The following is a 26270-nucleotide window of genomic DNA, read 5'->3' as shown; positions in this document are numbered from 1 at the left end:
AACAGGCTCGTTTCTTTCTGCTACTCTCTGCCTAGCCTAGCACCCAGGAGTCTAAGGCCCTGTTTCAAAACAAACCCTGAGAGTAAAGCAAAACTGAAGACAGTTCTGTGGTGGCAAATGGGACCACAGGCTGTAGCCCCTACTCCTGGCAGAAGCATGCAGCTAAGGCAGGTTTGCTATTCTCGGGTCAGAGGGTGTCTAGACTGGATGGACAGGGGAACAGGGAGGACCCAGGGGCCAGTGGAACAAACGGCTTCCAGCTTCTCCCATTCTGAGTGGATGAAGTTGTTACTTTTCTTTTCTTGGGGTGTCATTGGTCTTTCCCAGTTCGATATTTTGTTTATGCCAGAAGGGACTCAGTAACTCTGTAGACAGCTGTCTTCTCTGGTTATATTTCTTGGGGGTTTACCAGAATTTCAGAAGAACTGACTTAACTGAAAATCTTGGAGGACTGAGTTGGCTGTGACCCAACTGGTACTCCAAGGGTCCCTTCTGAGCTAGGGAACACACTGACCACAGCTAGCATAATGAACGCCCACTCCAGCAGGAGGAGGAGAGTAGGGGCTCGGGCTCTGATGGTGGGGTGATCTGACCTTTTTAGGGCTGGAAGGAGACTGATTCCTTGAGAACCAGAGTGGGTGCTTAGGCTGCTGTTCCTAAGCCAAGAGGCTGGGCAAACTGGACCTCAAGAAATGGACAGCAAGGAATGGAGAGTTTTCTCAAGGAGGAAGGGGCAGAGAGGGCAGAGCCCCACTCAGTACACGTGGGGAAGGAAGGATCTCGGGGAAGCTCAGTCCTCCGCCAGATTGCTGGGTGCCTGGTGCCTGGCTGTGAGCACTCGGGTGAGCTGTGATCCTGGCTGTGAGCACTCGTGAGCTGTGATCCTGCCTGTGAGCACTCCAGTGAGCTGTGGGCCTGGCTGTGAGCACTCGTGAGCTGTGATCCTGCCTGTGAGCACTCGTGAGCTGTGATCCTGCCTGTGAGCACTCGTGAGCTGTGATCCTGCCTGTGAGCATTCCGGTGAGCTGTGATTCTGACTGTGAGCACACTGGTGAGCTGTGGGCCTGGCTGTGAGCTGTGATCCTGGCTGTGAGCACTCTGGTGGGCTGTGATCCTGGCTGTGAGCACTCTGGTGGACTGTGAATAGGTGTGTGCAGGACCTGGGGTAGGCTGGCCATGGGACAACTGCTCAGCTGCTTCCTATGTAACGAGCTGCTTTCTATGTAGATACCGACAGTGACCATGGCATGGCCAGGCCAGGAGAGGTAGTGCTAAAGTGGAGTAGATGCCACTTAACCACGAGAAGCCATGGCCACTGTCACAGGGATTCTGGAGGTAGCGACCATGAGTGCTCGCATCTTTGTACCAATCAGATGTTCTCCACCCCACTAGGGGTGGCTTTAGGCCACTGAGGAGTCTCCCTGTGAGGTGTGAAGTCATTGTCACAGGGGCCACTGGATTCACCCTCTGAGGTCACTGTGTGACAGGTGCTACTTGTTGGCACCTTGAATACTTGTCCTGATGGTTGTATAGTGAGATCCAAAGGGAAAGGTGGGTATGAACAGCCACTGTTTGTTGGAGAGGACAGGGGCCACTTGTTTGTCCTGGCCACCCAGAACCAAAATAATCACACAGAAACTATATTATTTAAAGACAGTGCTTGGCCCATTAGCTCTAGCTTATTAGCTAACTCTTACATCTTAATTTAACCCATTTCTATTAATCTGTGTATTGCCACAAGGCTGTGGCTAAAGTTCCGGCATCCCATCTCTGGTGGCTACATGGCTTCTGACTCTGCCCTTCTTTCTCCCAGCATTCAGCTTAGTTTTCCCCCCTACCTAGTTCTCCCTATCAACAGGCCAAGGCAGTTTCTTTACTCATTAACCAAGACAGAAGGACCTCCCACATCAACTGGGCAGATTAGGTAGCAAATGGCAAGCCCTGCATGTGTCTGAAACCTTGCTGGCCAAGTCTGAAAGGACCTGTGAGCTGCATGGAACCTTTTTCAGTTGGATGGCATTCGTCTCAAAGACAGGTCACATGTACTCTAGCAGCTGTGATCTGAGGACTAGATGGGAATATGGTGTCAGAGGCAAACCTGTGGGCTGTCAGCTGTGGCTGGTAATGGGTTAGTGGGTGTGGCTTGTGAAGGTTCAGAGGGAAGTGTGACTCAGGGCTGTTCATGTGAGCCATGGTCTCTGGTCAGTCAGCTGGGGTGAAGAATTGGCTGTGATTAATAACAGTGTCATGGTGGTTAATCTTCTAGGAAGTAGTTCTTCCAGGTCAGCACACGGGCTGTGGTAAGAGGGACCAAGGCTGTATCCCATGCTGGCAGCCAAACTTTAGTGGCAAGAGAGCTGCGGGAAATGCCAGTAACTGGGATGACCCCACAGACAGCGGAGGTGTGCAGTGGGGCTGGCATGAGCCTGAGGCCGACTGTGCTGAAGAAGGCAGAGCCGAAGCACTGGTTGGGCCCTCTGGAGCCCAGATTATAAATGGATTTAAACACTGGACACTGAACTCGGATTGCTATTGTGCCGTGAGTTAGGAGGGTATGCATGTGTTCTATTTGTTTCTCTAGGATTTCTGCAGATGACTCTTCACTGTCGATGGATGGGTCCCAGGATAAGCAGATCAGTCCTGGCTCCTGGGCTTCTCGCAGTGTGCCAACAGGCTAAGGAGCTGGAGCCTGCCTATTCCTTTCTGCATCTGACTGTGCTTCCAGCTCTGTGACTGATGATGAGATCACATGAGGCTGGAGTGGAACAGCACCCATCACATAGGCAAATGGGCTCCAGTTCCTCTCGGGTTCTACAGTCTATTAAAGGAGGACACGGCAAATAGTAGGGGACTGAGCCATGGATAAAGTGTGGAAATCCTAGTTAAATCTGGTCCCTCCCTGGGACAGACTAGACCTCACTAGCTGCTCCCAGATTGGACATGCTCATCCTGGTGGGCAAAGGAACCATGGAAGTGAGAAGGCAACTCTGGCCCAAGACTTCTCTTCCTCTCCATCTCCTTGCAGACAGAACTATCTGGTTCCAAGAAAGGTCCATTCAGCTGTTCCTCAAACACCTAGCACAGTTAGATCCTCAGGAACTCAAACAACCCTCTTTTGTTCCTTGTCAGGAGGCATGGCCCCAATCTCCCTTGAATGTTTCCCTTGCAGTATTCAGAGCCACATATCCACAGACCCTCCTTAGCAGAGTCTAGCAGCAGAGAGTACTACAGACTTCCAGTCACTTGGTCCCTCTAAGTCTAGCCAGAGCTTCAGGTTAGGCATTGATAAAGCAGAAACTTTGGTCAGTTTGGTCCTCTTGACCACGGATGCTCCTGAACTGGAAAAGTGTGAAGTCTTAGAATGTGTGCCCCAATAGGTATGATGCATCTGCACAAAAGGGAGGACAGGTACTTTGGATCTAGCCAGATACCCCTGGACCCAACAGTGTGTTGAGGTTCAGGCTTAGAGAAGAACAAATGCCTTTTGTGTATTCATTAAGTTATCACATGCTGTTTGAGCTCATGGAAAAGCTAAGCTGGCTCTGGAGGTGGGATTTGGACCCAACCATGTTTTGTTTAAAAATGTCTTCCAAGGCCCCTACGTTTTCCTAAGTCAGTGTGGCCGACTCTGTGGCAGGAAGAAAGGACAGCAAAATAACCCGAGTAAAGGCCTGTGACCATTCTTCATCTCACACATAACAAAGCTGTCTCTACTACGCAATGTTCCTCCAGAACCAGAAGCAGTTAGACATCGCTCCGTGCAGTGTATGAAGAGCGTCCTGTGTGCTCTAAAAGGTTTACCTGGGAACTTTCCAACCCACAGTTTAGCAGCACGCACACAGGTAATGATCACTTATTATGTATGCGGTTTGTTCAACTTTCTTTTACTAAGGTGGTATTGATGTTATGTTCTGCAGGGTAGCTAGATGTGTTTCCAAAGTGACAAGGGCCTGAGCGAGTTAGATATGGCATGTAGGTCAGAGTTCATTTTGCTGATATTGAATCTCAACTTAAATTGATGGAATTACTACTGGCCTGGTCTCCATAACAATGACAAGAACTGGCTTAAGAAACAAAAATGTACATCTAATCAAAGTTTTAAGTGTTTGGCTTTTACCCACGCTTTATCTAAATAGTGCACAGTCATTACAGTACCAGACAGACACTTTCTGGGTGTTCAGCAACTGTATCAGGAGCTACACGAATGTTCTCAGAGGGATGAAAAGGCAGAATCTTCCCACCTTGACCTGTAGGGACTGTACGGCAGGCATCTTTTAAATGTTAGTTGTAGGAGTCTCATTCCTTTCTTCAGAGCCACGGATACCCCATGTGGTGAGCTCTACCCAGTGTCCAGTCTACAAAGAGGAGGGTCAGAACAGAGGGAAAATGTGCACCATGCTTTCAAGCAAGGCCTTTGACTTGTTATGGAGGAAGGTCATTGGTTAATTAATAAAGAAACTGCTTGGCCCTGATAGGTTAGAACATAGGTGGGTGGAGTAAACAACAGAATGCTGGGAGGAAGAGGAAATGAGGTAAGACGCCTCAGAGAAGCCATTTCCTCTCTCTGGGGCAGACGTGATGAAGCCCTGACCCAGGATGGACGTAGGCTAGAATCTTCCTGGTAAGCGCACCTCAGTGCTACACACATTAATAGAAATGGGCCAGGCAGTATTTAAAAGAATACAGTTTGTGTGTTGTTATTTCGGGGCATAAGCTAGCCAGGCGGCCGGGAGCTGGGAGGCAGGAACGCAGCCCGCAGCTCCTACAACAGACTTTTCTCGCATAGATGGAAAAAAACGGATCTAAGGAGCCTAGAGGAGCCTGAGGACCAGATCTTCAAATGGCCTTGACAGGGAAACAAACAAAAAACATAATTAATTATGGCCACAACAATGGTCTTGAACACCCAGCAGGAAAGTATAGCCAAGAAGTAGGATGGTCAGCTTGTCTCCAACAGTTTAAGGCAGTGGTTCTCGACCTGTGGGTCGCACCCATTGGAAAACACTTATTTCTGATGGTCTTAGGAACTGAGACATCACTCAGTAGCAAAAATATAATTATGAAGTAGTGATGAAAATAAATTTATGGTTGAGGGTTCCTAAGGCCATTGGGAATGTGTTTTCTGGTAGTCGCTACCCACAGGCTGAGAACTGCGGGTCTAGCATCGCACCCCTGCACCTTAGCCTTAGATCTGTGTGAGATGCTTACAGGTCTAACTGTAATTTTCTTTTTACGGAGAGAAATGCTGCCATTACTAGGGCACTCTACCCTTGCCTGAAGCCCCCCTTCACTGCGGCACCCACCAGCCAAAAGAGGCCGGCCTAAAAAAGAAGGAAACTAGAAAAATCAAATGACAGCTAAATTTCTTCTCTTTCTGCCTCTCTAGAAGCTGCGTGGGGGGGGGGGGACCTCGAAGCGAGTCTATCCACTCAGACAGCCCTGAAAGCCTGGAAGCAGATCCTGGGCTTAGCACTTGGGCCAGCCGTCGATGTGGGACTTTCCTGGGAACGGCTGCCCTACAAGTGCAGGTCTGGCAGGAATGCCAGCCCCTCCAGTGACCCCAATCTACACAGTGCTGCAACAGAGTCCTCTCCAGAACCACCACACTGAAGGTAGGGCCTGGTGTCAGAGGGAATTACAGTTGTAAGTTATTCTGCCCAGCTATCTTAATTTCTGAAATGTGTAAAGTTTTTGAGTATTTCTCTGTGGCCCTGAATAGCTTCCCAGAGGCTGGGATGAAGTCATGTCACCATACTGAGCTTCAGCCACGTCTTGTTTCTAATGAGCAAATCTTTTACCTTCTTGTTATTTTTAAATTGATGGAGGTGTTACTTTCATTTAATAAAGAAACTGCCTTGGCCCATTTATAGGCCAGCCCTTAGGTGGGTGGAGTAAACAGAACAGAATGCTGGGAGAAAGAAGCTGAGTCAGTGAGTCGCCATGATTCTCCCACTCCAGACAGACGCAGGTTAAGATCCTCCCTGGTAAGCCAGCTCGTGGTACTACACAGAATATTAGAAATGGGTTAGATCAATATGTAAGAGCTAGCCAATAAGAGGCTGGAGCTAATGGGCCAGGCAGTGTTCAAAAGAATACAGTTTCCGTGTAATTATTTCGGGGCATAAGCTAGCCATGTGGGCGGCTGGGTGCCGGGGACGCAGCCCCGCCGCTCATATTACAACATTAAATACTTTAGTTTTTGGTGCTGAGATGTGTAGCTCAGTTGGTAGTGTTCACCCCAGGTTCGATTCCTAGTATATATAGCATGGACCAACCACAAGTGGCTTTCACATGTAACCCGGCGGTAAGGAGGTGAGCACAGGCAGGATGAGAAAGAAGTTCAAGGCCATTCCATCCATAGTTATAGTGAATCTGAGGTGAGCCTAGGACAAGAGATCCTGTCTCAAAACTGAAAACCTTTGTTTTCTGGTGATTTTATAAATGTAGTATTTTTCTTGGTTTGCTTTTGGGATTGTTCCTTGCTGACTTAATCAGCTCTAACAGTATTCTACATGAGTGCACTGTCTGTGGAAGACATGCTGATGTCTTCCTTTGCAATCTGGATGCCTTTTCTCTGCTTTGTTGATGGTGCCAAAGTATGTGGCCATCTTGTCCACGATCTGAGCACCCGGCCTCTCAGGATTTAATGCCAGCTCTGCCTATGTGGCCTTGTGATGCCACACACATTTCCACTTTTCTATCATGGGGCTGTGCTATGTTGTTTTGGGGATAAAGTGGGCTGATCTAAACCCTAGGAAACGCACAAACTCCAGGTGGTGTTGTGGAGCTCGGGCAGTGTAAAGCATGTGCTTGCCCTGTAGTGTAAACTATGGCAGTTGTGCCAGAGTGAGGTGCACAGGGGCCCCCTCTATAGGAAGGGGCAGGAACAGACTCCCCAGCAACCCTCCAGCCTCAGCATGTTCTGCCTGGCAGAGGCCATACCACTCATAGTTGCTCGTGATGTGAGGGTTTCTGTGGATTCTGGGTGCAATCCAAGGTCTCACCAGGCAAGTGTGAGCCTCCAAGTCACACCCTTACCCCCAGAATTTGACTGAGGTGTGGGCCCTTAATCACTACTAGAAACTTAGGAAGTATTCCAGGTTTTTAAAGTGAAGGTAGAAAAGCTGGATGTATGAAGGGGAAATTGTATTTGACTTTTTTTTGAGACAGATTCTCTATATAGCCCTGGAACTCACTACACAGACCAGGCTGGCCTAGAACTCACAGAGTTCACTACTTACCCCTGCCTCCAGAGACGAAAAGCATGTACCACCTCCCCCAGCCTTATATTTGCATTTTTTGAGACAGGTTTCACTATGTAGCCCAGGTTGGCCCTGAACTCCCCTTCCTCCTGCCCTAGCCTCCCTCGTGTGCTGTCAAGTCTGTCTTGGGGAAATGGTTTTATCAGTTCAACTTTGGCAAGATTTCTGACAGACACAGGGCTGACACCAAATGCCTAAGCTCAAGCGATCCTCCTGCCTCAATCTTTTGTCTCATTTGCCTACAAGTATATCACAATGCCCAGAAAAATGTAATTTTTAACAATGAAGTCTGTGCCAAGGGGCAGGAGAAAGAAGGAAAGTGAGAGGAGTTTGAAGATTCTGGGAGATGGTTAGTAAGACCTCAACGGACACATTAAGAACCACTGCAATGGCAGCCTCTCAGTCAGCACGTGCCCTGTGTATGATGGGGTACAGGTTCCTGCTGCCAGAAGGGAAGACCTGTGAAAAGTGACAACTGTCATTTGGTCCCAGAGTCACTCAGCCCATCTGTCTGACACTGTGACATACACACACATACACACAGTCATTCAGCCCACCTGTCTGACACACACACACACACAGATCCCAGGTGTATAATGGCCCGAGGTCACCAGCAGTTTAGGGCTGCTGCTCTCAGGAAACATGTTTTCCATTCCATGCCCCACCTCTCCCAATACTGTGGTTAAGAAAAAGATCCCACTAGGGCGGCAGGTACTCTAGGGTTAGGCATGAAGGCACTCCTGCCTCTAAGCTCCACAAGGGCCCACAAGGGTACAATGAACACAGAGAATGTCTCCACACAGCTGGTCTGCAAGAAAAAAAAGACAGGGCAACTCTTCTTTGTTCCTGTTAAATTTTATTGGCATCACGTTCGTCTCTTTACAGAAGAACTCAGCCTACACTCTAGAATGTAGACTTTTGGAGGGGAAGTGCTCTGGGAAGCAAGCCATGATGCAGGGCAAGACCTCGGGAGGGGACAAAACTGCCAGGGCTCAACCCAAGAGACGGGTGGGTTAGTGCTGGGCCACACTTGGGTGGGGTGGGGGAAAAGGAGGAGGGGTCTGCTAACCTACAGGTACCACCCTGAAAGGAGCGCCTTCTAGAACAAAGGTAGAGTCACTAGGACAGGTCTGGTGGGGTTCTCTTTCCCCTTAGAGTAGGATATTGATCTAAAGGGCCTAGTAAAGTGTTGAACGGAAGAAAAAAAAAACTAAGAAGGGGAAAATTAGAATTTAATTTCTAAAATAACAGCAATTTACCCATTGTACATACTACTGTATTATGCAAATCAACCTTTTGGAAAATTTAGACGCAGAAGGAAATTGTCTAGTTCAGTTTTCCCTCTGGAGAGATCAAAAGCTTTTGGCTCTTAAGTCTTTGATAAAAGGCGTACATAATTCTTGTGTCTACTGTACAGAATACTGCCGCTAGCTGGACTTCCAAATTTGAGTCTCTAACACTCTTGTAATCCAGACAGGGTTCAACCCTCCACCTTGCACGCCTGCGTTAGAGGACTTAAACACACAATCCAGGAATTCCTTACACTAATTTATACATTTTAATTGGTTGCATATATTAACATGTACTATAAGATTCTTTTCTAAGAAGCATTACATAATAAATGGATACTGTAAAAAGATCTGATTAGTTAAAAGTAACAAGCATTAACAGATACATACAAAACAGCCTGTTCAGAATGGAACGTGGGCACCAGCCTTCCCACAGGACCTTCAAGGAGGGGTAGGGGTAAAGACCACAAGACCGTTAAAAAAAAAAATCAGATAATTAGACACAGACGAACTGTGAACAGTTCTCTCACTCTCCAGTGGACAAAAAGAGTAAGCTTTCCATGCCCACTGTACCCCAGAGCACCCAGGGTCTCCGCCATATGCCTGCCGTACACAGGGCTCATGGTGGGCAACTGCCCCAAGAGCCTGTCAGGCACAGGCTAGAGTTTGCTTGCTGTGTGTGTATGTGTGTGTGTGTGGTGGCTGACTGTGTTTGGTGGAGTTTTCTTTTGGCAGCTGGATGTGAGAGATCACGTTCTGTTCTGTTTAGAGGAGGAGGGACGCATATTGAAGGCCTATGTGTGTTCTTGGTCTGTGAAGGACTCTGTGCTCTGTGCTCACTGCCCTTTCAACAGCTGCAGCTCTCTGCGGAGGCCTTGGCCCGGTCATTCTTGTCCAGTTTGATGGGTTCAGGGAATTCATTGTATAACTCCACTTCTGTTTCCTGGTGGGGAGAGAGAGGTTGATGACAATTTTCAGCTTGGTGCAGGTGACAGACTCGGTGAGGAGTCTGCAGGAACCACATCTACACCAGCTAGTCAGAACACATGTTGCTGATGAGCATCGTAGACCACACCAGTAACTGTCAGGTAGGGCCCTGCTCACTGCTCCACAGTCCCAGGATGCTCCCCATGTGATCACGTCCCATTGAATTTTCTGGACTGTTGTCCAGGAGCTCGTCTCTTTTCTTCCACAGGTTGCAGCCTGAGGGGCAGAGCTGTGGGGGATGCCACCACCTGTGCTTCATGAGCAGCTAAGATGGGCTTCAGTCATTTCCTGGACTAATCCTTATAAGGAGGAATGGAGCTGCCCCTCAGCATGGTACCCAAGAAGGAAAGTTTCCTAAGCAGTATTATTCTTGTTTTATTCACAACAGCTACAAAAACATGCAATAACTGAGAATACATACTGAATACAGCAGGAGCTTTATCTTAGTGCATCATCACCCGAAAAAGAAACCCTGTGCTTTAGCAGCCATTCTCCCCACCACCACCACCACAACCAATGTTGTTTTCTCATCACCTTCCCCCTCCATGAATATGAGTGGAAGCCAGGGCTTCATAAATGCTAAGCAGGCACTCTGCCAATGAGTCACATTTCATCCCAGACCTGTCTCATTTCTCTTGTTATACAAAGGGTCTTACTCTGTAGCTCAGCCTGGCCCTGGATTTGTGGGCAATCTTCCTGCTTCTACAAGGACGGCAAGTGTGCACACCATACGCTACGGACTTCTGAGATACAGGGTCTTAATATGATACAGGTTTCATTCTAGCCTCTGCATTAGACCCTTGGCCTACTCCACTGCTCCTATGGCTGAATGACATCTGTAGTAGATGAAACCACCTTTTGTTTAGACACTCATCAGTTGGTGAACAATAATGTACATACACTCCTGTCAGTACTAATATGTACATTTAACACAAAAAGCAGATTATGAATGACAGTCTTAGACAGAATGGGTGTCAACCCAAAGTTTGGATGTTGAAGCTCTAACCCCCTAGTTGCCTATGCCTAGAAAGTCAGATTAGATAGGGTTATCTCTGACATCTGATCTCACAGGACTTCCAATTTTCCTTTTCAGACAGGGTCTCATATGTATCCCAGGCTGACCTTGAATTTTTTTTTTTTTTTTTTTTTTTTTTTTGGTTTTTCGAGACAGGGTTTCTCTGTGGCTTTGGAGCCTATCCTGGAACTAGCTCTGTAGACCAGGCTGGTCTCGAACTCACAGAGATCTACCTACCTTTGCCTCCCGAGTGCTGGGATTAAAGGCGTGCGCCACCATCGCCCGGCCTGACCTTGAATTTTGAATTACTAAATTCTCCTGCTTCTACCTGGTGCTGGGACAAGGAATGTATTACCATGCCGGGTTTATCTCATACTGAAGATGGATCCCAGGGTCTCATGAATGCCAGGAGAGCACTCTATACCAACTGAGCTCAAGCTCCAGAAGTTACCCTATATATGCTGTCACTGAGACACCCCAGGAGGCTTATCTCTGTGTGAACAGCAAGAAGACAGTCATCTGCATGACAGGAAAGTCTCCTATCCTAAAACCAGTGTGTCAGCCTTGGTCTCAGACTCTAATAAAATATATGTATAAGCTGTCTGATCTATGGTATTTTGTTATGGCCCACCCAAGTAGATATACAATTCCAACAAAAATCTCAAGAGGCTTTGACCTGGCTGAGAGGGAGTTGGGAGGTAGCTACAGGTAGGCAGAACTATACACTCAAGATACTGAAATAAAGATGTTCCTCCAGGTAAATGGGTTAACCCGCAAATCAGATATTTACAATTCATAAAAGTAGCGATGAAATAATTTTATGGTCAGGGGGCTCACCACAACAAGAGGAACAATAGGTTTGAGAACCACTGAGGTAAAAGAACCCAGACATGGCCAAGACAGTCTAGGAATTCTGAAAGAAGAACATGAATGCTTTAACAACTGGGCACACTTTAAGGGGACAACAGCTACCCCAACACCCACTCCCACTGGAAACGTGGGTTCTCTGAAGGGCAAAGGTTACAACCAGCCTGTATTTGTATTTGACAGAAAGATGACTTTTTCTTGTTAGACACAGGGTCTTCCAGGGTAGCCTTGAATTTGCTTTGTTGCTGAGGCTGGTCTTAAACTCTCCTGATCTTCCTGTCTCCACTTTCCAAGTGTTGGGATTATAACATGTTCTACCACATGTAGCCCAGGCTGTCCTAGAATTTGTCATTCTCCTCTCTTCTTACCTCAACTCCCTAGGAGTTCATACGCTCACTCTGGGCACATTCCCAAGAACTCCTTCTGAAAGAACCACACATTGGTATAAGGACCCTTGGTGAGTTAGGGAACTAAAAAGTCCCATCATATTAAAGGTATCTTGGTCTGGAGAAAAGGACATGTAGCTTCTCTTTCCAGGAAAAGAGAAGATGAACTATTAAAAAGCACAACAAGCCCCATGAGAATGTTGTGTGACATTTTGATGACACTGATATGCCCAAGACTGTCCAATAAACTTTGAATTAGGGAGCACAGCCAGTGACTAGCTGACTAGAATTGGGCACAGAGAAGCCAGCAATTTGGATAGAAAGGATGCACAGGACAGGGACTAAAATTTGAGCTCTCTTGGTTCTAGGATGAAGTTCTTGCAGTGTATCTAACCAAAAAGCATGATCAGCTAGTTGCAACAATCTCTCTGAGCCAGCAGGTTTTCACCCTCACCTTTGACTTCTGAGTCTTCTATTGATAAATAGAATGATAAAGACTTAATTTAAAACTACTGGCAGGGCAATGACTGATGGGCCGTGGGGTAGCAGATGATAATTAAAATGTCAATAGATTCATGTTTAGTTGCTAAGCGGACAGAAAAGCATCAGACCAGAGTGTCAAGCCTAGGAGAGGCTCAAAGGGTCAGTGCTATAAAGTGGTAACTTACAGATCCAGCAGCTGGAGTTGTGGTACCACCTACAGCTGGGGAGCTTCCCTGGGTGAACCACCCAGCCCCATCCAAAACAGTCTACCAGAGTATAGGAGTCATCTCCGGAAAGAGAACAGCAGGGTTGGAGAGAACCTGACGGTGTCAGGCCACAGAACAGAGATGAGAGACTTGGATTTTCACATGGATACATGCATGCTAAGAAAAATCCAGGTAGGAGGGTAGACTGGGGGAGGGGGAGAGACATCAAAAGAAAGCATGTTTCTTGGGGGAGGGGGGAGGGCTTCTTGGTATTTGCATGAATGATTCTACCTGGGCAGGCCCACCACTGTCTTAAAGCACTTTGTGCAGCCTCTCTACACCAGAACTCCTGCCTCTGAAACAGTTCATTCCAAGTCTCTGCCACCCACACAGCCAGTAGTCCTGTCCTGCTGAGAACCAGTGCATTGATACCCAGCTCCCTAGAGATGGGAGAACATGCCTTGTCTTTGCAGCTACTGCCTGCCTCAGGTGTCCCTGCTGACCCACACTGTTTTCTGGATCATGCATGATGAAGCCTTGTAGCCAGCTTTAATTTACCATGGCCTACAAAAGTGCCAGTAGCCCAAGCCCACACTTTTGAAAAAATTCTCCCCTACACTGTGACAAACTCCTGGGTCTTGCATGTGCTAAACCAACATTAAACTGGCTACACCTCCAGCGCTCCTATGCACTATTGTGTTTCCTTCGCTGGCCTTGAATTTGCCGTCCTGCCTCAGCTTCCCTGCAATAGGTGGAATTACAGGCCTATGTCATAGGCCTGGCTTCCATACTGCCGTGGCGCATACTATTTTCTCCAAGAAGAGGGTAGCTAGGAGCTCTGGATTTTGTGATTCAGTTTTCTTGTATTTCTTACTTGTATATGTCCATAACTACTCTCAGGAAACAGCTATTTCATGGTCTGAGAGTTGAGGCAGGTAACCACCCACCCTTCAAAGCTGGCATTGTTCTGCATGGAAGAGGCAGAAGCTCAGACATACATAATTAGGTGCAGCTGAGATCTGACTCAATTTTAACTCATCAACTAGAAGTATTGATCTGGCATGAGGTCCCATGTGGCTTGATCTCCTAAACAGCCCAGGAAAAAACAAGCCCATACCTCCTTCACCTGGATGTCTGTTTTGTTCCCCAAGGTTTCACTATGTCTGGAACTCATTATTCAAGGACCAAGCTGTCTCTGAGCGCTCTGTATCTTAGGGAAGTGTTCTACCACTAAGCCATACCCTAGCTCTGCCCTATGTCTTTTAGACGACTAATAAAGCCATGGCTCTCTTAAGGACTGGGGCAGAGTATATCATGACCTAACCCACCCAGAGACGCACCCTAGGTTTTCCCAGCTGCAGCTGGGAAGAAAGTCACCAAGGAAAAACATCAGACATCACCAGAGAGCGCCTTGCATCTGGGGAGTCCTGGAGACCCACCTGTTTAAGGGCATTCCGAGCAATTGTCTGGAAGGCCTGCTCCACATTGATGGCCTCCTTGGCACTGGTCTCAAAGTAGGGAATGTTGTTTTTGCTGTAGCACCAAGCCTGTGCCCTCTTTGTGGCCACCTAGAGGAGGGAGGAGGACACTACTGACATGAACAGTAGACAATGACTCGGTCCTCCCCAGGACAGATCTGGGAATGAGGATGAGTGTAGCCTATAGACCTGCAGGTCAGTCACTCTGCTGCCCATGTGAGGTATCCAAACTCGAGCTATTTCTGGCTGTAGCCAGACCTTGTGGGCCTTAGCAGTGTGCCACCAGCCAAGAGCCAATCCCAGGAGGTAGAAAGCGATTTCTCCTGGGGTCCACGGTTGATCTCTGGTATAAACCCCTTTACTCACACCCATCTTGAGCCACCTGCAAGTGGCAAGTGGCACAGATTTTGCAGTGCTCACCCCTTAGGTCTTTCCCCTGCCCAAGCCAAGAAACAGAGACAAACTCTAGAAAGGGAGAGAGATGGTCAGAAATAAGCTGAGCTAAAATCAACAAAACTGTGTTCCAACAGAAATGCTGTGTAGAACTCCGATGAGCAGCATGACTCATAGCACTCTTCCACCCTGAAGCGAGAAAACCTATTCCTATTCCTTCCTCTAATAGTCGGTCTCACATCACAGCTGGCTGGGTGACCAGCACTCCCACTAGTACCTTCCTAGATTATTCTCAGCCTGGAAGAGAACCCACCAAACTCCAAGGTCCCAGAGGAGGGGCCTGTCAAGATAAGGTAGCACTTACTTGTCTGTTTTCAAGGTCAATCTTGTTTCCCAACACAACAAAAGGGAAGTTCTCGGGATCCCGGGGGCTGGCCTGAATAAGAAACTCGTCTCTCCAGCTGTCAAGGGTTTTGAATGTGTTGGGGGCAGTCACATCAAACACCAGAACACAGCAATCTGCACCTCTGTAGAAGGCCACACCAAGAGACTGGAACCGTTCTTGACCAGCTGTGTCCCAGATCTGCAAGAAACAAAAGACCTGGTCTCCAGAAGATGCTGGGCACTGTGTGTGTGTGTGGGGGGGGGGTATAGGAGGGAGTGACATGAGTCTCCTCTATCTTCTCCCAGGTATGCATACAGGAAATGAAAATAAAGCTACAGCAGTTAAGAGCACTACTGCTCCTCCAAAGGACCTAGATTCAATTCCTTCCCTCCCCCCTCTCTCCTTTCCCCTCCATAATCCACTGAATGAACTCTATACTCAACTCTCAATAAATAATAAATAAATTTAAAAAGAAAATTAACATACAAAGCCAGGTGGTGGTTGCTCACGCCTTTAATCCTAGCACTGGGGAGGCAGTAGCAGGTGGATCTCTGTAAGTTCAAGGCCAGCCTGATCTACAAAGTGAGTTCCAGGACAGGCTACAAAGAAAATGAAGGTACAGCCTCAAGACTTACGCATTCTGGGAACTTTCTAAGGGCTTGATTATTGTGCTTTATTTGAGTACTCTATGTAGCTACAGCAGGCCTTGAACTTGCAATCCTTCTGCCTCAGGTTCTCAGTTGTTGAGATTACAAGGTATTCATTACCACAAGCTTTTCTAGGGGTAGTAGAAATAAAAGATTACTGACTAAAATGAATATTTGTGTTGATGGGTTTTTAATAATGTCATTTCTTTAAATAAACAAGTTTTTTTTTAAAAAAAATTAAAACAAAAACAAAGTTAATTAAAAATTCTTTAAAAAAAGATCTGGAGAGACAAGAACAACCAAGTAGAAGCTAGGAGCAGGTCCCACTGATTCGGCATATACATGGTCCTACAGGTGCAAATGGTATAAGGAAATCAAAGTCAGAGCATATTAAAAAAAATGAAGAAAAAAACTCATGCTGAAAACTGGTGCATTATTCCCAGGAAGTTTCTAAATTTACCTTAGCTTCAAACTTACAAAAGTATAATTCATATCTGTCAATTAACAAGAACAAAAAAAAAAAATAACCCTATGTCAAATGGTCCTTTTAAATTTTCTAACTGAATTTTTTTTGGAAAGTAGTGGTGGGAACAGAATACAGGGCATCACACACTCTGGGCAAGCTCTACTGCTTACTGCACAGATTCCCAAATGAAATATTTTCTCTTTTATATCCAAAAGAATACCCATATATTTACCTATCCAAGGCTCTAATTTGGGGGGGTACTAGAGAAGGAACCTGGAGATGGAACTTATAGCCTCATGAATGCTAAGTATACATTCTACCACCTGGTAAGTATTAATATTGCCACTGTTCTTATTTTACATTAAAAAAAAGAACATTTATTTATTATGTATACGTATTTTGCAGGCATGTATGCCTGTACACCAGATCTCACTATGGACGGTTGTGAGCCATCATGTGGTTACTGGGAATTGAACTCAGGGCCTCTTCTTACCACTGAGCCAGAGCCATTTCTCCAGCCCCTACATTTCTTTCTTTCTTTCCTTCCTTTTTTTTTTTTTTTTTTTTTTTTTTGCTTTTTCAAGACAGGGTTTCTCTGTGGTTTTGGAGCCTTTCCTGGAACTAGCTGGTCTCAAACTCACCGAGATCCGCCTGCCTCTGCCTCCCAAGTGCTGGGATTAAAGGCGTGCGCCACCACCGCCCGGCAAGCCCCTACATTTCTTTCTTTCTTTTCTTTTTTTTTTTTTTTAAGAGTACTTATAATAACCAGAGAGATGGCTCGGCAGTTAAGAGCAATGGCTGTTCTTCCTGAGAACTCAGTTCCCAGCACCCACATTGGAACTCATAACTACCTGTAATTCCAATTCTAGGAAATCTGATGCCTTCTTGCGGCTCTTGTGGGCTCCAGGCAGGAATGTGGTGCAGAGACACACACACATAAAACACTGCCCCCAATGACACCTTTCCCCCAGAAGCAAATGGTTCTTGAAAAAAATGTCTTAGCCGGGCGATGGTGGCGCACGCCTTTAATCCCAGCACTCGGGAGGCAGAGGCAGGCGGATCTCTGTGAGTTCGAGACCAGCTCGGTCTACAGAGCTAGTTCTCGGACAGGCTCCAAGGCCACAGAGAAACCCTGTCTCGAAAAACAAAAAAGAAAAAAATGTCTTACACTAACAGTACTCTGCTGTAAATCTCTTTCAATTGTCTTTCCTCATACCCCAAATCAACAGCTAACAGTATCCCATGACCTTATTATACTGCAGTTTATTCCCTGGCCATCCACCCTCACATGCAGGGTGGCAATGGATACTCTTAATGCTTCTCTCCTCCTGCCCATAGGTAAGTTTTAAGCCATTGATTAGACACAGAAAACATTAGGCTGGGAGGTATGCGGGTATCCACACTGTAAAAAAGTACAATGCCTGCCTGCTTCCACCTTGACATCACTCCAATTCCCTGAAATCAGGCTTCTAGAACCTGCCATTTGCTGTAGCCTGCCCATGTAACCACAGGCATACATACACAGCATACTCTCCTGTTCAGTGATTACTTTGGTTATTTGGGAATCACACTATTTAGGTATTTGATTTAATGTGGTCTCATACAACTTTGACCTTGTTCTTGCTGCACTTTAAATGTCAAAGGCTATTTTCCATCTAAACATTTTTACTTTATGCTTTTTCCACCTCACTTGGGTCCTGAAGCCTCTAGTTATTCTATTGAAGGTTCCACTCTAACCCAAGCAGAAGCTCTCTCCCTAAGGGTCCCAGGAGAGTTCTGTGCCTATCTATTGCCCCATGGGCCTTCTGTGTATCTGTGCTAATACCGCTGCCTCAGTGACTTCAATTTCAGCTTACTGAGTTTGAGTGTTTATGCACACCTGACACCTAGCTTCTTCCTCGACAATATCAGAAATGTAAATGGTAAATAAAACACAGCCACCACTATTCTTCCACTGAACATTACAATGCATAACTCCAATCCTGGTTTCCTTACAGTAGGACCCAATGTGGGCCACACCTGAAGATCCAACTAACAGCAGGCCACAACTTTAGTAGGCATTTATGGATTTCCCTCTGTATCATTATTCCTAGACACAGTCTAATAACTGCTTACATGGGATTAGATCCTGTAAGTAAATTGAAGATTAAAATTATATACAAGGGTATTCTTACGTTCTATACAGACATGACAATCAATTATAACATTTATTTCTATTAAAATTTTTATTATTTTAGTCTATAAGTGTTTTGCCCGTGTGTACCATGTGCATGCCTGGTGTCCAAGGGGGCTAGAAAAGAGTACCTGATTCCCTGGGACTAGAGTTACAAGCAGTTGTGAATACCACTATGCATGCTGAGATTCAAACCTGGGTCCTCTGGAAAAGAGCCAGTACTCTTAAACATTTCGCCACCTCTCCAGCCCACACTGACCTTGAATCCGCCTGCCTGTAGCTGTATCCCAAGTGCTGGCTAACAGGCTAGCTACACCACACTCAGTTTTCTGTTGTGCTGGGGACTGAATCCAGGAGCACATGCATGCTATGCAAGTGCTTGACCACTCAACGATATAAACCCAAAGCCCTGGGCATGATATAAAAGTTGCATCTGGGTGAGGAAGTGTCTCAGACCAGTTCTGAGTAGATACCAAGGGAAGCTGCCTATGCTTTCTTTGCTCCACAGTGATAAAAGCCAGGGCTTCATAGGTCATAGCAAACATTCTATCATGAAATTACTCCTCTAGTTCTATGCTTTTGTTTTATTCTTATTTATGTGTCTCTGTGGTGGGGCACTAGTGGAGGCCAAAGCAGGAAAACTCACGCTTTCAGTGTCAAGAGTTCTAGAACAGCCTGCTGAATATGCTGACTGTGCCCTTTGGACAGCACCCCCTGCTGCTGCTGCACCGCCATCGAGGATTAGCGGCAACCTCAAGGCTGCTCCTTCCCTGGCTTCTGTGGCTACACTTCCCTTGGCTCCTCCTTAATCTTTTGAAAGTGGGCATCATTTGGTGCAATGTCAGTTCTGAGAAATTCTTGGCAAATTTCATCTTTAATCTCTTCTCTTATTCCTCCTGAAATTAATTAAAAGTGGGTCTGTACTGGAAATACATAAGCTCAGTGGGAGTGCTTGCTGGGTATGTGTAAGGCCCTAAACAAAAACAAGTGGGTAGGTGTGCCCTTACAGAGCCTTCCCGTCCATTTCCTGCCAGTTTTCTTTGTTGTAGATCCTTTCTGCTGTATCCAATCTACTGTGAACTAAGATTCCCAAAGTTTTAGAAGTTCTATTAATTTTTTCTCCTCAAATCTATATTGCCATTTGTTTCTTCTGCAGATGCACAATTATTTTCCTCTTTTAAATTAAAATCAGTGTACAGGGCTGTAGTCAGAGCTCTGTGGTTGAACACCTTCCTATCGGAAGCTTTAGGCTTGGTCCCTAACATTGCTCAACCCTCAAAGTGGGGAGTTCTTACACATTAACCAACTGTGGTAGTTGATGCTTACACTCTTAGCCCCTGGGAGAACAAAGGCAAAAGAATTCCAAGAGTTTACGGGCAGCCTGGACTATCTGTAAATATGAATCAATTGTCCTGGATGATCCTGAACTAGCTGGGATTGTAGGCCTGTGGAACCAGACCAGGCTCCTTTTTAAAATATAAAATACACTCTCCAAGCCCAGGGAGGTCATCATTCGGGTTCTTTTTTTGTGATATCTTCATTCTTATTTATCTTTTACTACAAGCTGAGAAATATGTGGAGCTCTCTCCAGACTGCCCCATCACTCAGAAGCGGCCATCTCATCTCACCCTTTCCCGGACCCTTCTGCCCTGTGGGTCTCCAGCTGTGCCTCTTTGATGGGATGTATTGCCACAGTGAGTGTGGCTGGGATCTAAATTCTCAACCCTGTGACCACAGGACCCAAGGGCAGCACTTGCATTTTAGCTAGTACCGGTTCCCTCCCGCCTCTGCTGCTGTGGGGAACACCAGCCTAGCTACCCTTCCTCCATATCACCTGTTATTTCTGGGAGCTCCTGGGCAGCCATTTGGTTTCTGGCAGTCTCAGGTTCCTTTTGTTTGTTTTTCAAAGGCAGACGCTTATTCGACTAAGTAGACCAGAGGGCCTCATAAAGATCCACAGTACTCAGAGATCTGCCTGTCTCTGCCTCTCAAGTGCTGGGATCAAAGGCATGTGCCACTAAGCCTAGCCACTCTCAGGTTCTTTTTGAAACCCTACCCAAGCCTTGTAGCTTACTGTGCTTCTACAATTTAACAGTGTCTTTCATTTATTTTGATGTTGTTTTTTCAGTTTTTGAAGTTCTAAATTCTCCATCTCCTCATTTTTTTCCATTCTGGTTTCTATTCCCATTTTTAAAAAAATGACAGTCATTGTGAAGATTACTTGTGGCATATGATTTCCTCATATGGCCAGGAGAGAATGTTCTCACTCCACTTTTGTCCCACAAACTAATCTTGGTGTTTGTCAAGAATGATAGGCATTTCTATTAAATTCTTCAAGACAGATTCCAGGTTCTTTGAAGAGTATAGATTCTACACATACAAAGTCAAATCTGGGAAGGCAAACCCAGGGGAGGCTGAGACAAAGAGATCTGCAAGTTCAAGGTCTGTGTGTTGTTTCAAGACACTACTTTAAAAAGGTTTGCAGACAAAGCCCAACAGCAGTGTTTGTGCAGCACTTAAGGAATCCTAGATTCAATTCCAAGTTCTCCATTCCCCAAATACACACCAAAAGCAACCACCACACGAGTGGACAGGTAAACAATGGAGCAATGTCTCAAGCTCAGGAGTCCCACAAGCATTGCCACACCCTTGGCCCATCTTCCTGTCCTCCTTTCACAGTCTTTCTGGGCCCTGGACTTGTGCTGTTGAGCGTGCGTTTTGCAGCTTCAGCTCCCCACATGGGTAGTAACTTACATCTTCTGTCCTTTCACAGCTGAAACTTACAAAATCAATCCATGTGTTGTGGGATAATCCTTTTTCTATACTGCGAAGATGTGTCTCTGTTTAAACTCCCTACCCAAGGCATCTTCTGACTGGGTTAATAAAGAGCCAAACACCAATAGTTAGGCAGGAGAGAATAGGCAGGACCAAGAAAGAGAAAGGTAGGAAGTCTGGGAGGAATCTGAGGTGAGAGGGATTCCCCAGAGAGACTCAGAGGAAGTCAGACATACAGTATGGAGTCACATGGCAGACCATAGATTAATATAAATGGGTTAATGAAAGTTTTAAGAGTTAGTTGGGAACAAGCATAAGCTAAGACTAAGCTCTCATAATCACCAAGTCTCCACGTCATTATTTGGGAGTTGGCAGTCCAAAGAAAGTCGAGCCACACCCACCCCATGGCAGAAGCCTGAGCCTGTGTGTAACAGTTTCACTTTCTTCTTTGTTCCTATAATCTGGTCATTTCCTTTTCTCAAATTTGGTTTATTTAACTTTCACTCAGATACTTTAGAAACCTCCAGATGTTTAAGTGTGGGTAGGCTGGGGAGGGCAGATTTACATTACCTCCACCCTAAAATGTGAGCCAATTAAGAGTTCTTACGCCAGGCGGTGGTGGTGCATGCCTTTAATCCCAGCACTCGGGAGGCAGAGGTAGGTAGATCTCTCGAGGACAGCCTGATCTGCAAGAGCTAGTTCCACAACAGGCTCCAAAGCTACAGAGAAACCCTGTCTCGAAAAACTAAAAGAGTTCTTACTTTGTGCCAGGTGTGTGGCAGCAGTCCATAATCCTAGCACTCAGGAGGCAGAGGCAGAAAGATCAGACATTCAAGGCCATCATCCTCTGTTACAGAGTTTGAGGCTAACCTGGACTTTATGAGACGCTGTTGTTCCCCAAGCCCCGTAAAAGGCTAAATAAAACACTATCTTAAAAAAAAAAAAAAAAAGAAAAAGAAAAAAAGGCTGGAGAGATGGCTCACCAGTTAAGAGCACTGGCTGCTCTTCCAGAGGACCTGGGTTCAATTCCCAGCACCCATGTGGCAGCTCACAACTGTCAGTAACTCCAATTACAGAGGATCCAACACCCTCAGTCAGACATACATGCAGGCAAAAACATCTATGCACATAAAAAGTAAGATTTTTAAAGAAAGCAGAGGGTTATAAATACGAGGACCGGAATTCTGGTCCTCATCACTCATGACATAAAAGCCAGACTTACAAGGAGAGCCTCTATAATGCCAGTGCTATAATAGGGAGATGAAAGCCAGAGGCAGGAATTCCTGTAAGCTCAGAGAAAGCTAGTCTGGCATATGTAGTGGGAAAACAAAAACAAAGACCCTGTCTCAAAACAGGGTGGAAGCTGGAAATGGTGGTGCACACCTTTAATCCTAGTACTCAGGAGGCAGAAGATTTCTGAGTTCAACACCAGCCTGGTAAACACAGCAAGTTCCAGGTCAGCGAGACCGACAAAGTGAGATCCTATTTGTCTAAGGAGAAAATAAATAAAAATAAATAAAAGGGTGGGAGGATAGACGGCAAGGATCAACCCCCGAGGTTGTTTCCTAACCCACATACTCATGCCTCGGTATACTTGTACCTGCATTCACACACACCAAAAAATTTAAAATAAGGGACAACAGCCCTCAGCTTTAATGGAAAGCTAAAAATCTAATGTGAAACTCAAAGATTAATCTTCTCGGGCTGGAGAGATGGCTCAGTGGTTAAGACTATTGCCTGCTCTTCCAAAGGTCCTGAGTTCAATTCCCAGCAACATGGTGGCTCACATCCATCTGTAATAAGGTCTGGTGCCCTCTTCTGGCCTGTAGACATACACACAGACAGATATTGTATATATAACAAATAAATAAATAAATATTTTAAAAAATTAATCTTCTCTTGTCTCTTTAGTTTGATGTTGCTGTACCAACTACCTGAGTGGGCATCACGGACCAGAAGAGAAGACAAAAATATTGAGATTCTTTTTCTAGACGTGTTTGTGCACAAGAACATATATACACTACACAAAACGCTCAACAACAAAAAAAGTATGGCCATAAGATGAAGATTTTCAAAAAGTCTGTTTCACTGGAACCACTAATATATTTGGAGCATGAAGCTGAGCAGACACATGGAAAAACTAGACTGGCTTAACAGAATTCAACCTTATAAAAAAGGATTTATTAATGTGTGTGTTTGCCTGCACTTGTGCATGCTTGGTGCCTGGAGAGCAGAAGAGGGTATCAGATCTCTTAGAACTGGAGTTAGAAATAGTGGTGCTGGCAACTGAACCCGAGTCCTCTGCAAAGAGCAGCCAGTGCTCTTAATCACATAGCCATCTTTTACAGTCCCAAAGGCCACAAATAGAATAGCAAATAAATAAATACCACCTTAATGTCTGCTATAAGAAGTTAGGAAACACACAAAGATTTCTGACCTGAAACACTGGACAAAGATTCCAAGAGATAAGCTGAATGGCGAATGGTGGCTCAAGTCTTTAATTCCAGCGGAGGCGAGTGCATCATTTTGAGTTCAAGGCCAGCCAGCCTAGTCTACCGTGTTAAGTTCCAGGATAATCATGGCTACACAGAAAGACCCTACAGCCCCCAATCTATAAAAAAAAAAAAAGAAAGAAAGAAAGAAAGAAAGAAAGAAAGAAAGAAAAGAAAAGAAAAGAAAAGAAAAAAGAAAGAAAACAAAAAACCAGAAAGATGATATTCTGGAACACAGGAAAACAAAAACAACAAAAACCAGACAATAAACCTAGCTAAATTAAATTTTACAAAAATTTTTAGTTGTCTTGCAATCTAAAATTCAAATTTAGGGCTAAGGTCTAACTTAGTGGGGGGAACATGTGCACCCATGCACAAGGCCCTGGTCCATTCCTACCATGCCTCCAATCAAGTTTAAACCGGTTGTTTTATCTAACAATTCTATGAATATAATGGTAGGTTTAAGAAACAGGGAAGAAAACAGGTTGCTGTAGAATAAACTTTCTGTACACTGTGTAAATTATGCAGTGACTGGTTTAATAAAGAAGCTGACTACAGGTTGCTGTAGAATAAACTTTCTGTACACTGTGTAAATTATGCAGTGACTGGTTTAATAAAGAAGCTGACTGGCCAACAGCTGGACAGGATAAGGTTAAGTGGGAAAACCAGACTAAGGACACCGGGAAGAAGGAGGGAGGAGTCAGGAGTCCAGTGAGACACAGAGAAGAAACAAGAGGTGTGAGGTAAAAGAGTTAGGTAATGTCACGTGGTAGAATGTAGGTTAATATATACGGGTTAATTTAAGTTTTAAGAACTAGTTAGTAATAAGCCTGAGCATTTATAATTTTCATTAAATTTTGAGTCTCCATGTCAGTTATTTGGGAACTGGCAGGTAGGAAAGAAAAGTCCACCTACAAGAGGTGGATGTGAAAACAATTTAGATTCAATAAGCTGGGCCTGCAAGAGGGCTCAGCTGGTAAAGTGTTTTCAGTCAATCCCTAGAACACATATATAGGTAGAAAGAGAACCAGCTCCCCCAAATTGTCCTGTGACACACACATATAAGGAATACATTTCTTAAAAGATTCAGTAAGCTAACAGGCTAGCAGCTCTGGAGTGGCTTACCTGCATGGTGACAAGTCTGTCATCCACCATCACCTCCTTGGTCAGAAAGTCTGCTCCTATTGTAGCTTTGTACTGGTTACTGAACTTCTTATTCACATACTGGTTCATGAGCGATGTCTTTCCAACACTGAAATTGGAGAAAACCACAAGTCTCAGTCAAATAAGGGACTGAAACTAACTTATGCTCACAATTTAAAAAGCCACCTGTTGGGCTGGAGAGATGGCTCAGAGGTTAAGAGAGCTGATTGCTGTTCCGGAGGTCCTGAGTTCAATTCCCAGCAACCACATGAAGGCTCACACCCATCTATAATGAGATCTGGTGCCCAGAACACTATATACATAATAAATAAAAAAAAACAAGCAACCTGTTGGGCTAGAGAGATAGTTCAGCTGGCAAGTGCTTGCATGACACACATAGGCCCTGGTTTTAACCTCCACAGCATCTTGAAAAATGAAAACAATAACAACAACAAAGCATTTTATCAAAGTAACCCGCCTGTCATCATTGAGAACAGGTATCTCCCTCTCAACCAAGCATAGGACAACAATCACCCCACCATCACATACTAGAAGGTTTGTAGATAATGCTGGGGAGGGGCTGGTTTTCTTACGAAAAGGAAGGAAATTTGGAATAGAGGGGCACACCTGTTTTTTATATGTTCTTATTGCCTTCTTTTTTCAGAGACAGAGTCTATGCTGCTCAGGCTTGCTTCAGGCTTAAGTGACCTTCCCATGTCAGCCTTCTAAGTAACTGGGATGACAGGCATGTGCACTGCGCCAACTTACTATTTATATACAAACACTCAGTGAAGCAAGGCTGTCATGAGTCACATAAGAAACCAAGTCTGAAACTAAAAAAAAAAAACAACTGGAAGGCAGAGGCAGGTGGATCTTCTGTGAGTCTGGGGTCAGCCTGGTCTACACAATGAGTTCCAGAATAGTCAGAGCTACAGGATGAGACCCTGTTTCAACACCCCCCGAAAAGAAGAAAAGAAAAGCCTACTAGACGATTGTGGAACTCTTTTGTATGCCAACAAGTAATGTTAATAATGGCCATTGAAGAGTTCATTACTTGTTGAGTGGACAATCTAGAAACAAAATCCAGTCTTCTTCTGGTCCTGGCTCTTCCACATACAAGCCTTGGTCAGGCACAGAAGGGGACGGCAATGTATATGCAGACAGACCCACATCTGCATAGGCAAGGTACTGACAGTACCTTGATCATGAGACTAGCACTTTCTAGTTTGGCCACATGGCACAGCAGAGGATCCATAAAAATGACAATCATTTACTGGGTTCAGACCTACCCCCTCCTCACTACCTCCCCAAAAATCCCAAATCCAAACATGTTAAAAGAGACAGTGATGCAGCTGTGGTAGAGTGCATGCCTAACATGTTCAACACCCTGGAATATTCCCAGGAAAACACACATCCACACAGGGACATGCACACAAACCCATGCAAAAAAACCAAGGAACAAAAATATATACCAAAGGAACATTCAAATTTCTACTATATCCCAATAGTAAGGCTAGAAGACAGGCCCAGAGCAGAATGTGGAGCTGTCAGAGATGGGATCAGTGAAGATGAGGCTTCAAATCCATCTGTGAGCTCAAATTCATGAGACATACTTACCCAGAATCTCCCAGGATGATGACCTTCAGCAACACTTTCTTCCTAGAGGTCATCCTTTAAGCTGTAGAAGAAGAAAAGCACAGGTGAGCTGAGGAAACAGACATTGTCTCCTGTGCTGCCACTCTACCCAATCAGGAACAGAGCCCCAGCCTTCACTCAGATTGCCCTGGGGTTCTGATGAAGAGAACAGCATCCTTAGCAGAACC

The 26270-nt window shown here is 45.4% G+C and overlaps 1 protein-coding gene across 2 annotated transcripts in view; it reads right to left on the bottom strand.

Annotated features, from left to right (window-relative positions):
* Window positions 1–8085: 8085 nt before the first annotated feature.
* The window catches only part of Rab7a (RAB7A, member RAS oncogene family), a 50361-nt gene continuing 32176 nt past the window's right edge, over window positions 8086–26270 (bottom strand). For both annotated transcript variants that reach the window (XM_057778772.1, XM_057778778.1), the window contains exons 2-6: window positions 26065–26125; window positions 24430–24556; window positions 14731–14949; window positions 13935–14063; window positions 8086–9494 (exon numbers count right to left, since the gene is read on the bottom strand). In XM_057778772.1, coding sequence (XP_057634755.1) covers window positions 9399–9494; window positions 13935–14063; window positions 14731–14949; window positions 24430–24556; window positions 26065–26117 — 624 coding nt within the window. In that variant the 5' untranslated portion in view covers window positions 26118–26125 and the 3' untranslated portion in view covers window positions 8086–9398. The remainder of the gene's footprint in view (window positions 9495–13934; window positions 14064–14730; window positions 14950–24429; window positions 24557–26064; window positions 26126–26270) is intronic.

Source organism: Chionomys nivalis, chromosome 1 (assembly GCF_950005125.1).
Source record: "Chionomys nivalis chromosome 1, mChiNiv1.1, whole genome shotgun sequence".
NCBI lineage: Eukaryota > Metazoa > Chordata > Mammalia > Rodentia > Cricetidae > Chionomys > Chionomys nivalis.
Note: the sequence above shows the minus strand (reverse complement) of the source record. Positions and strands in the feature narration are given on the sequence as shown.